The sequence below is a fragment of the Giraffa tippelskirchi genome, chromosome 7 (genome assembly GCF_054371585.1).
Source record: "Giraffa tippelskirchi isolate mGirTip1 chromosome 7, T2T-mGirTip1v1.2.pri, whole genome shotgun sequence".
Classification (NCBI taxonomy): Eukaryota; Metazoa; Chordata; class Mammalia; order Artiodactyla; family Giraffidae; genus Giraffa; species Giraffa tippelskirchi.
The window spans coordinates 73671195-73684026 of record NC_137281.1 but is presented as its reverse complement, the minus strand read 5'-3'; the positions used below and the strand labels follow the sequence as shown (position 1 = coordinate 73684026).

The 12832-nt window shown below is 35.3% G+C and overlaps 1 protein-coding gene across 3 annotated transcripts in view; it reads left to right on the top strand.

Annotated features, from left to right (window-relative positions):
* Positions 1–12832, top strand: part of CERT1 (ceramide transporter 1) — a 129386-nt gene that overhangs the window by 80624 nt on the left and 35930 nt on the right. For all 3 annotated transcript variants that reach the window (XM_081513931.1, XM_081513930.1, XM_081513928.1), the window contains exons 8-9: positions 979–1136; positions 6023–6115. In XM_081513931.1, coding sequence (XP_081370057.1) covers positions 979–1136; positions 6023–6115 — 251 coding nt within the window. The remainder of the gene's footprint in view (positions 1–978; positions 1137–6022; positions 6116–12832) is intronic.

Here is a 12832-nt window from a genome sequence, read left to right as displayed (position 1 = left end):
TCTTATAACCATAGTGCTCTGGGACTTCCCTGACCATCCAGAGATTAAGACTCCACGCTTCCAATGCAGGGGGTTGTGGGTTTGAACCCTAGTTAGGGAACTAAGATTGCACATACTGCACGTGGGGCCCAAAAATAAATGAATAAAGCTTAAAGATATTATGCTGTCTTATTTGCATCTTACGAGTTTTTTTTTAAGATTGTTCCTTTAATTCAAATACTAACTTTAAATTAAAATTATAATATATGAACATAACCATTTTTATGGATCCATTGGTCCCAGAATTATATTCAGACATTTACTTAAGTTTTTTATATTATTCATTTCGGCAGTTTCACCTCAGATATTTTTTTAAATTCAGGGTTTCTCAAAATATAAGATATTTCTTGCCATAATTAGGTCTCACTCTAGGCTGTCTCGGAGAAGGCAATGGCACCCCACTCCAGTACTCTTGCCTGGAAAATCCCATGGACGGAGGAGCCTGGTAGGCTACAGTCCATGGGGTCGCTGAGAGTCGGACACGACTGAGCGACTTCACTTTCACTTTTCCCTTTCATGCACTGGAGAAGGAAACGGCAACCCACTCCAGTATTCTTGCCTGGAGAATCCCAGGGATGGCGGAGCCTGGTGGGCTGTCATCTATGGGGTCTCACAAAGTCGGACACGACTGAAGTGACTTAGCAGTAGCTAGGCTATCTGTTATTATTAAATTATTATGTCTTACCACTTATTCACTGGGTACAGCATAGCAAATAGATTTCAGGAAACAGAATTCAGAGAAAAGGACTTGAGAGAACATATGTTGTCCCAAGCTTCTTTGCTTGTAGAGATGGATGGAAATTTTAAGTGTTGGCCAACAGGAAGGCAACTCCATTTTGAAAGTTCTGCTCTTATAGTTTTCTAAAAAATATCTAATTTTAAGTTATGAGGAATGATTTCTTTGTTATAAAGATTTATAGTGAATAATTTTTTTTTCAGTATTTCCACATGTAACACCAAAAGGAATTAATGGTATAGACTTTAAAGGTGAGGCGATAACTTTTAAAGCAACTACTGCTGGAATCCTTGCTACACTTTCTCATTGTATTGAGCTAATGGTAAAACGTGAGGACAGCTGGCAAAAGAGAATGGACAAGGTAAGATTCTCTTTTCTTCATTTTAGCCCATTATACAGAGTGAAGTAAGCCAGAAAGAAAAACACCAATACAGTATACTAATGCATATATATGGAATTTGAAAGATGGTAACAATAACCCTGTATGTGAGACAGAATAAGAGACACAGATGCATAGAACAGTCTTATGGACTCTGAGGGAGAAGGTGAGGGTGGGACGTTCTGGGACAATAGCTTTGAAACATGTATATTATCATATGTGAAACAGAACACCATTCCATGTTTGATGCATGAGACAAATGCTCAGGGCCGGGGCAATGGGATGACGCAGAGGGATGGGATGGGGAGGGAGGTGGGAATGGGGTTCAGGATGGGGAACACATGTAAACCCATGGCTGATTCATGTCAATGTATGGCAAAAACCACTACAATAGTGTAAAGTAATTAGCCCCCAACTAAAATAAATAAATTTATTAAAAAAAAGAAAAAAATAATCAGGTTTTGTTTATATACCAATAAAACATTTAAACTTAACTAACTTCTTAGGGAAAGATCTTTTGGATTGTTAGAAGTAGCAGGTGGTACTAATCCTCTAAAACTTTAGAACATCTTAAATTCATTTTTCTAATGAGATTCACTGGTTATGTATTTGGTTATTGTATGATATGCATTCTTCATTGGATTTTAACATAAAAGTTTTTCTTATGATAGTAGTAATGCTTTGGAATAGAAATATGAACCATTTAACATTTCCTAGCTTTATTGTCTTAACACATGAAAGTATACTTAAGTTATATGAACTACTTGGTATATATAAAAAATACCAATTTATAAAGTTAAATATTAACTTACTGCATTCATGAGCGTGTATGTTTTCTAACGTCACTGGTGTCACTTAACACACATTTTGTTGTTCATTAAACATTTGCTTTATGTTCACCTTTCCTACCTTTGTTTAAACTGCAACACTGATAATAATGTTATAATATGAATCTTTAGTTATAAGCGTGAAGTAGAATTTGGCTCAGTGAATTTGTTTAGTAGGAAAACTTTTGTTTATAATTTAACATCATAAAAATGTTAGAACCAAAGCATATTTTAGAGAATTTAGTTCTAGTGCAGTGCCATCATTTTATAGAAGCAGCAGCTGAGGCCCAACGGCTTGTCTAGAGGTATTAAGTAGCAGAATTAGAAGAATTTTACTCTTCTATATTTCACCTCTGGATATCAGGGCAGGTATCAGTCAGAATCTTACCACCCATTAGTGAGTCATATTGCTTGCAGTATTTGGAGGTCTTAGCAATGTGAGCAGAACACCAAGGAAAGCAGTGTCATCACTGATGTAATAGCAGAATGGCTATAGGTTTAATAGCACTTGATGTTTAAAAAAGGTTCCTGTGTTCTCCGGTGCAGGTGAAAGTAAGCCAGGTTGATTGACTATATGTTTTCTTTTAAAACCAAGCAGTAAAAATATCCATTTAAGGTACATACGGATACTTCATTATTATTCTGGAGTCAAACTGTTACACCATCAGCAATTTCAATTGTGGATCATAGTGAATTTTTAGAGGAGTCACACAAAAAAATAAAGTATGAGAGAACAGGACAACCCCTTAAATTCACTAGACTACTGGTTCAAGAGAATCTTTCAACTTGTCCAGATTAGCTTATCCAAAACTTTTGGTAGCTTTCTCTTAAGCCTCTCCCCCCCGCTCCTGTCTACCAATCCTTCCCTAGAGGGTCACCATCTCCAGTCAGTGTGCTCTAACCATACTGCCTAAAAAAATCCATTAAGAATAACACATGGCTTCCCCATCTTCTTGGCAATCAAATTTCTTACTTGAAAAGGGACATGGATTTGCAGTTGTCTTCAATATTGGTAATCTTATCCATTCTTTCTTTACTCGATAGCACCAGGTAGACTGTACCAAAGAATCTGTGAAAAAAAAACACTTTTTTTGTACCATATTTAACCAAATAACAGCACAAAACATGGTAGTAGTAATTGAAATCTGCAAACTGTATAGTGCTCTTACAAGTCTCATTCACCTTTTCCCCCATCATTTTTTTTCTCAAGGTTGATATAGGATCCCAGTTACATTTCACAGGAAATGTAAATGCATGTGTGCATATACAGTATATGCACATATATTTAGTGTGTGTATGTGTATATATATGTATACACATATATGTACATATATACTCATATATATACACACACACTCTGTAAAGATTAGGAAATTCTTGAATAGAGAGAGTTGTTTATCAACAAACATGTCCTTGGCTCAGCTGGTAAAGAATCTGCCTGCAATGCGGGAGACCTGGATTCGATCCTTGGGTTGGGAAGGTCCCCTGGAGAAGTGAAAGGCTACCCACTGCAGTATTCTGGCCTGGAGAATTCCATAGACTGTATAGTCCATGGGGTTGCAAAGAATCGGACACAACTGAGCTCCTTTCACTTCACTTAGGTAATTAATAGAATTGGGAAGGAAAGTACAATGATAACAATATGTTTTAATTGAAACTGTGTTTTTTTCAAGAAGAATTTGTATGCTTGTTGTGTTCTAAACTATAAGCTAGAAATGAGGAAACAGTAACGAACAGGAAGTCATTCTTCAAGGATCTTAAAATCTAATGAGAGCGATTAAATACGTGGTAGTTGATAAAATAATAGCTATTTAATAGCTGTATAACTTTTATGTAAATTTCTAATACATGTTTATCTAGTATATAATAGATATACATATATAGTAGATATGTATAATATATATGTAAATCCCTGTAGTCTCCAATTTTATGTTTAATAGCTCTTATATAGATTTCTAACATTATATCCATTGTTCTTATAGTTAAATAATTTAATATTCTTCAGTGGTGATGATTTTTCTCAGTTACCTGTATAAATAATTCCTTCTTTTATAGAAGTATACTTAATTTTTAGCCAATTATGTCCAAGAATTCTAAGATTAAGCAATTTTAGTTGTTAACTATTAATAAGAGAACCTATTCATCAAAGATGTTTGCATATATTAATAGATTCACAGGTGTATAATTTCACATGTTTATTCACTTTCCTCGAAGTCTTTTTAGTGTTATTGCTGTTCTGTGTGTTTTTGTTTTGTTCATTTTTTAAAATTAAGGTTTAATATATATACAGTGAAGTGTACCAGTCTTAAATGTACTGCTAGATGAGTTTTATACATATGTATACTCCCCTGTAGCCACTACTCAAATCAAAATGTAAAACTTTTATAACCCCCCAGGTTTTTCATGCCTCTTCCTACTCCGTACCATACTAGTGCCTCAAGAAGTAACCACAGTTTTAACTTATTAATATACCCTTATAGATTAGTTTTGTCTGTTCTTAGACAGCATATAAATGGAATCATACAAAATATACTCTTGTGTCTGGCTACCCGCTCTCCAACACTGATTGTGAAGTTCCTTCATCTTGTAACTTTTAGTGATAATTTGTTGTTTTTTATTGTTACATAGTATTATTGCTGTATACTGCTCATTGTATGATGCATTTCCATTCTGTGACTTTACTATGTTTTTTCCTTTTTCCTGCTGATGGACATTTAGCTTTTTTATTTTGGCTCTTGTGAATAAAGCTGCTGTAAGCTTTGTTATGTGTATTTTTGGTGAATATATGCACTGTTTTCATTTGGGCATATACCAAGCAGTAGAATTATCAGTTCATGAGGTATATACTTAGCTTTAGGTATATAGAGGTAGACAGTTTTCCAAAGTAGTTATATCAGTTTACAGTCCCACCAGCAAGTAAGTGAGAATTCTAATTGCTTTTCACCCTTGACAGCACTTGGTATTGTCATTTTTTTTGTGAGTGATTTTTTATATTTTAATTTTAGCCATTCTGATGGTTCTGTAGTCCTGTCTTCACTTCAGTACACAAAAATCAGTTTGTAGGCCTAGTATACTAATTCATTGATTTCCACTAGCTTAATTCAGATAGGGTTTTTAGAAGTGGTTAAGCTCTGTGTGAGTTCTGTTTGGACTTTAACCCTTAAATATTTGAGGTGAAGAAATAAAGGTATTAGGTTCTTTATATTAATAATAATTCTGTTGGGCTTTAATATCAGATTTGACCCATTGCAGTCCATTGTTCTAAAAAAAAAAGTTTGAGGTTGGTGCCAAGGCTAGCCTTTTAAAATTTTGTCCTTGGATCTTTTAGCAGACTCTGAGAGCCATAGACCTTATCTATAAAAGCAGAAGGCTAAAGTAGAAATCTCAGCTCTTTTTCAGCTCTAAAATAATTTAATCCAGCAGTTGGAAAGTATAAGAAACATCTCTTAGAATATCTTTTTTGCAGTTATTGGTTTTACCAATTATTGAGTTATTTTCTTCCTGGCATCTATTACTTGCTTTTTTTCTCTATAGCAAAATAAATTTAGCTCCTACTGGGGGAAACAGATACATGAATATGTATTGTAGATGTTTCTCTGATGCTAATTTATCTCTCTCTTCTCTTTTTTTTTTTTTTTTGACATGTATACACTTTGGTAGTCACTTAATCCATTTAAATATATAACCTAACTAGTGTGTGTGTGTTAGGTGCTCAGTCATGTCCAACTCTTTGCGACCCCATGGACTGTAGCCTGCCAGGTTCCTCTGTCCATGGAATTCTCCAGGCAAGTATACTGGAGTGGGTTGCCATTTCCTTCTCCAAACCTACCTAGTAGGTGATCTTAATGGTAGCTTGTATGTGATATATGGCCCAGAAAAAAAGTGTTTTCTTGAGCAGAAGAATATTCTCTTTTTTGAGCAGAAGAAAAATTCTTACAGGAGTAAGAGTTATTTTTTTGGCCAAATTATAAAATTTTGGTGAAATGTAAAAAAAATCCCATATCACATGATAAATTCTTCATCTGCTTTTATTTTTTAAAGGAAAGTGAGAAGAGAAGAAGAGTGGAGGAAGCATACAAAAATGCCATGACAGAACTCAAGAAAAAATCCCACTTTGGAGGACCAGATTATGAGGTATGAAATTATAGTTTTGGTCTTAGAAAAAGAAGCACATAGAAAAAACATAATATATATTTACATCACAAAAGTGATTTTTATATTATGCTTTTGTAACCTTTAAATATTTTGAATATTTTATAATATATATGCTAGGCTTACCCTGAAACAGGTTTTTTTTCCTACAAAACTTTAAATAAAGAACCTTAAAAGGCTCATTACTAGGCCTGTCTACTTTATCAGACAAGTTTTTGTCTCGCCTGTGAGGGTTATACTTATTGATATTACCTTGTAACTCTTTCTTTTTTTTAATTTTACTATTTGAAATCAATAGATGCATTATTTTTTTGCCTGCACTGTGCAGCATGTGGGATCTTAGTTCCCCGACCAGGGATTGAACCTTTGCTCTCTGCATTGGGACTGCAGAGTCTTAACCACTGGACCTTCAAGGAAGTCCCTAATTCTGTTTTTTTGTTTTTGTTTTTAAATAAAAGCAACCTACAGAGGAAAACTCTGAGAACTTGACTGGTGAAAGATTTTAGTCTGTGGTGTATACTGTGAGGTCTTATCCATAGCAGAGCATGAACTGTTCTAATTGCCTCACCTTTATGTTTGAAAAATGTCTGAAATCAGCTTCTTTCCCCATCTTGTTATTTGTTAAGCAGTTTAGAATCTGCCTCTCCATATACACACACATATAGGAGTGCAAGGAGTATCATTGACATGGAAGTAGAATGTTTAAAAAAAAGACAGTAGATTGTATTTAAGAAAGTAGAAGAAAAATTCCTTGCCGTTCTTATTCTAGAAAGGAAAAAAAGACCTGCCATTGACAATATTTTTTATGTTGGGATTGATTTCCAGCTGTGAAAATCCATAGTATGAAGACTTGGGCAATAATATTTTTAAATTAATAAGCTGTCATTTCATTCCTTCTAGAATGTATAAAAATTACATAATCAGCTATTGTCTTGGATTTTAAAGTCTAGATTACTGAAATATTAGCTGTTTAAGCAAAAATTTTAACTTTTATTCTGAAGCTGAGCAGGTTGATTTGCTATTAGGTTTGTTTGGGGGGGAACTATGAGCCTTTAAAATTTGCCCTATTTTTTCATATTGCAAACATGCATTCGCATATCCAGTCACATCAGTTGGTTCATGTGTGTGATGTACATTGCCATGTGTGTGTACATCCTCTACAAGTGGCTGTGCTTTTGTGTACTCTATAGTATTATATATTATTTGTGTGAAAAGTATTATAAACTTATTATAGTGCAGTCCTATATAGCCCATTGTGTTAGTTAGGTACCTGAGCTAACTATGTTGGACTTTCGAACAAATAAGACTTATGAATTCACTCTCCAGATGGAACTTGTTTGTACGTAGGGGACTTACTGAATGATTTCGTATTTGTCTCCCCTTTTGTTATTTCAGAGGAGAGAAAAGGAGGGTCCTTGTGATAGGTTTTTATGTTTATTAGTTTAAAGAAATTGCTTTATTGAAGTGATTTAGGCTTTCTTTTAAAAATGTTTATAGGTTATTGCATTTCGTCTTTAGTGGCTCTCTTGTACACATCCCTTGAAAGTTTTATTGTTAGAATTTGGGTGTTTTTCCTCTCTTGATTTAGAAGATGGACAGGATTGACTTCATTTCTCAATTATTTTCCTCTTTTTAATAGTTAAAAAAAATCATATTAGTTTTGCCATGTAAAATTTTATACTTTCTTGTATTTAACTCACAGTCTTGATACAATTATCTTAATGTTTTTTTCATGTTTTAAAAAGCATTCTTTTTTTTAGCCTAAAGATTTAAACTGAGGCAGTCTCAAATTACCAGAAATTGAGTTTATTTGGGAATAGCAGAGATTATGATTTGGGAAATGCATGCCAAGTAACAAGTTACAGGCAGTTTTGTAGAGGCTGTGGGGCAAGCTGTATTTTGTGGGCAAGGAGTGCAGACAAGGGAAGTCCAGCCAGAGTCCAAGCAGTAAGTTCATTTAGCTTGAAGATAGGGAGAGATACTTGGCAGATGGTCGTTGGTTTGGAGATCAGGCTCTGTCTTCTATTGATCTGGCATTTACGGGAAATCATTCTCTCAGTTAAGTTCCATTCTTCAGGTACAGGCATGAGATTCCCATTTCACATCCTCAGATTCCATTTTAGATTGAAATCCTTTCACACTGTACTTCAATAATTACCTGTATTTCCTGTTCTTTTTTTTTTTAATGATCTCTTCTAAATATATTAACACATCTGATTTTTTAAAAATTATGATGTAATGGAGAAATCTGTAATTTTATATTCCAGTTGGAATTGTTGACTAAACTATCTTTTTCCCACCTAGTTGAAATGCACCTCCCTCTTTCTCTTTTAATAGTTAAGGGGACTTCAGTTTTTTTCTCATCAATTCTCTGTTGATGAAAAATTAAGAAATGGAAATTTTTATTGGAGCTAAATTGAGGATTATATCCCAGGAACAGCATCTCAGAAAGCTCTGAGAACTGTTCCATCCATTAGAAGTGTTTTTGAGACAGAAGACTCTACATCAAATCAAATGATGTAATACTGACAGTTTACACAGTTCTCTTCTGCAAGTATAAACTGGTAGGTAGCATGACTCACTCCAAGATCAAGAGGGAAGATTATCTTTTAAGGAGTTGATGCTAGGAGAACGTTGTGCTTTAGGATTGGGCAGGTGTTTTTGTCAATGGGGAGGATTTGGTCATGATGCAAAATGCAGATAATACAGGATACAGTAGCAGGGAAAGGGGAGACCAAAGGGCAGAGAAAAAGGTTTTTTTTTTAAACATTTAAATTTTTCTTGTCTTGCCATAAAATATTAATTTTATTTCACAATTTCCCTCTTTTGATCTTTAACCTTTTGATAGAAAGCATTAGGCAATCAAATATTTGGTCCCTTGATGCCAGGGTTGTTGCTCACCTGCCCTTGATCAGTCCATCATGTCTCTCAATGCTGGGTCCCAATAGCTCAGTTCTCTTTTGGCGGGGGCGGGGGGGGGGTGTACGGAATTATACTAGCAGAATGTTCAACAAGTATTGAGAGCCGATTCCAGGTTGTCCAATATGATTTAACCCAAATTTCCTCACATGTGCATTATGTATGCCTGTTATTTTATAGAGCACTATATAGATGTGGTCTACAAATTCAAGTTGTTTAGACATCATTATTTTACTATTAGCAGGTGACACACAGTATGGAAGGCAAGAAACTATCACTTCATAATTCCACAAACTGTAATTTAAATTGTCAGGAGGACCAGCAACATCATTAGTAGAGATTTAAGCCAAGATCCTCCTAAACGGAACTCTTTTACTAGTGTTTCCCCTAAACTGGGAAGAAGATTGTTCGAAGTGGAAATTTAGCTCTTCTTGTGTCATAAGATGAGTTACCAAATATTGTGGCCAAATGGTCATACTATTGGAAATCTGATACAAACCAGTTGACAGAAGCTACCCATAAGGGACCTTAAGCCCAAGGCAAATGAATTATGTGTTTTCCTAACCAACCTGGGAAAAACCAAGGTCATAAATTTGTTCCATAAATCCATTGGGTCCTTGTAGGAGCTACCCAGTATTAACCATCCAATGAAATGGGCTGTTTATGGCCAGATTCAGAATAGGCATCTTTACTTGGCAAGGTAAGAGCATCTCACTTAGGGATATTGGCAGTGATATTAGCTTGCATGGTGCTAGAGTTTTCTTTAAAATAAAATGTCCAAGGACCACCCAGTTACAGCTTTGGAGAGGAGAAATCCAACAGGGCAACCTGGGACATAGGTAATTGGCCCCAAACCCAGTGATTAGATTAATTTTAAACTTGCAAATATTGACCCCAAGAAAGAAACTGAAACCAAAAAACTGACTCATTAGAAAAGACCCCGATGCTGGGAAAGATTTAAGGTGGGAGGAGAAGGGGACAACAGAGGATGAGATGGTTGGATGGCATCACCAACTCGATGGACATGAGTTTGAGCAAGCTCCCAGCGTTGGTGATGGAGAGGGAAGCCTGGAGTTTGCAGTCAGTGGGGTTGCAAAGAGTTGGACATGACTGAGCGACTGAACTAAAGAAATATATTTGATTCATAAGCAAAGGTATGAGTTCCATCCACCCCACCAAAAAAAGAGTATAAGCAGTTATCAAAGTTACCAGTAATCAGACCTGGTCCAGCATCTTGGATTAGCTGTCTCCTTCAGATATCTTCTTATGCTGGCCTGGTAATACTGTTTTTAGTTGAAATCAGGTGTCAGAAACAGGAGTTGCAGTTTATTCAGGAGAGGACGCCTAATATAGTCCCTCTAATGTGACTGAGTTCTTTTATCTGAGACCTTTTCCAGTAGGAATAATCTCCTGGTTGCAGGTCATGGCACATCTGATCTTCATCCAAAGTCAAATTACTGTGATAAGCTTCAGAAACATACTTCGAGTGCCCTTTTAATAACTAAACTTCACAATAATATGACAAGGAAACTATCTCAGAAAAGAATCTTAGGCAGTAGTGAAGACCTCATTTAATAAAACTAGAATTTAATGTCCACTTAAACACTATCTTTCTCTCTCTAAAATTACCCTAATTTCTACCAAATACAGCCACATTAAGACTAATTTGTTCACAAAATGTCTGATTAATTGACCACATAGACTCTTTAAATTGGCTGTGATGGAACTTTTCATAATGAATCTCAGATTGAACTTAAACTCTCAAGGCCAGGAAAGCCGCAGCAAAGGCATGTCATGGATTCTGCCTGTGATAAATGTAGATTTCGGTGCTGGTTTTACGTGAATTTCTCTTTTCTCTAGGTTCCCTGAGTACCTGTTAGTAGGTGGCCTTCCTTGTATACCGGAGTAAGTTGCTGGGAACCTAAGAGGTTACAGGTTCTGAGGGGATCAGGTAGAAAAGATAAATGTTTTGGTTCTGTATACAGAGGTGTAATTTAAGGGTTTCTTTATATCTGGAAAGCAGATTAAAAATGAATAGTATTTCAGACAAAAAACCAAAAATTATAACCATACTCATAAGTTCATTCAGTCCTGTGAGACTAATCCTAGATCTTAATCTTTGCTTAGCAGTTTTATGAAACCATCCAGTTTTCCATCAGAAGTCTTTATTTTCTTACCCAGTTCAGTGGTATGATCTGAAAGTTACCAGAAACCTGTACTTGTAAAAAAGTTCTTTTTATGAATCTTCTTGAAGATGAAGTATTTTTGCCCAGACAGTGGAATAAAATAATAACTGTCCATAAATTACAAAAGATTTGAAAAGTTAAGGTAAAGACCTGATTCCAGTCCAATTGACAAACTTGATTACTGCTGTGACATAAAACAATTTAAGATAATTTCTAGAATTATAACTGATAACATGTTACCAGGACATTTTAAGAGTTGCATATAATTTCTAGAATTTCTGTAAAAGTAAAAGTGTTAGTTGCTCAGTTGTAAACAACTCTTTGCAACCCCATAGACTGTGTAGCCCACCAGGCTCCCCATTGACTATAGCCCACCAGGCTCCTCTGTCCATGGAACTTTCCAGGCAAGAATACTGGAATGAGTTGCCATTTCCTCCTCCAGGGGATCTTCCCAACCCAGGGATTGAACCTGCGTCTCCTGCATCACAGGCATATTCTTTACAGTTTGAGCCACCAGGGAAGCTAAACTTTCTAGTAATAACATTTACCCATTTAATACAACCTCAGAAGTCTTATCACCACTCAAATTTGACAATACTTCCCATGTAATTTAACATACCAAATAAGCCTAATAGTTAATTACTCTTCTCTCAGAAAACAAATAATTTGAGATATACCAGGGACCCTTTGAAAAACCTCAAAGTTAACTAGAGGTCCGGTGAACTTCATTTAGAAGTTGACCTTTGGAAAGTTTGTCAAAAATACCAAAAAGTTTTCAAAACCTGGTTAAATAGGATCATAGGTCAGTGTCATTTAACCAACATGACAGTAAAAGAGCTCAAAGGTTGTCGTAAATCACCAAAAGGCAAAGAAACTCACACTATCTCTTACTAAAAGCAGCTCAGTATTTTAAGAAAACTTTGTCTTCTTAGAAAACTAATTCAACTTTCGTATACTTTACCTTTAAAAATCATTTTCTTAATTCAGTCTTGTCTTAGCCATTCCCAGCCATGTACAAAACTCTTTTCTCAGTGTTCCTTTTCCTCAACCCTCTAACAACTTTCTGTATCCGTATTATTTTTTCTGTTATTTTCATTTCCATTCAGAAACAATCGGTTAGCTCTAAGACAAAACTATCCCATCTTCCCCTTTTAAAAAAAGTCTTTCCGTTCCTCATACTTGTTATTCATGTATTTAATTTTTTTATTTATGTATTTATTTGGCTGCACCAAGTCTTAGTTGGGGCACACAGAATCTTTAGTTGCAGCATGTGAACTCTTAGTTGCAGCATCTGGGATCCAATTGGATCCCAGGGAACTCCCTGACCAGGCATCACACCTGGGTCCCCTGCATTGGGAATGTGGATTCTTAGGCACTTGGACCACCCTGGAAGTCCCTCTCATACTCTTTTAGTGAAAACATGCTTCTCATCTTCCTTGCATACTAAAATGTTTCCCTTACTATTTAGTAGCTTTAGTTATACATATTATAATTCTTAACCTTAAAACCTAGTTTCTAGTAAAAAGTAAGCACTTATAAACTGTCTTTTACATTATTCTTTAGATTGGCAAGTTTATGAATACTATTTGTTTCT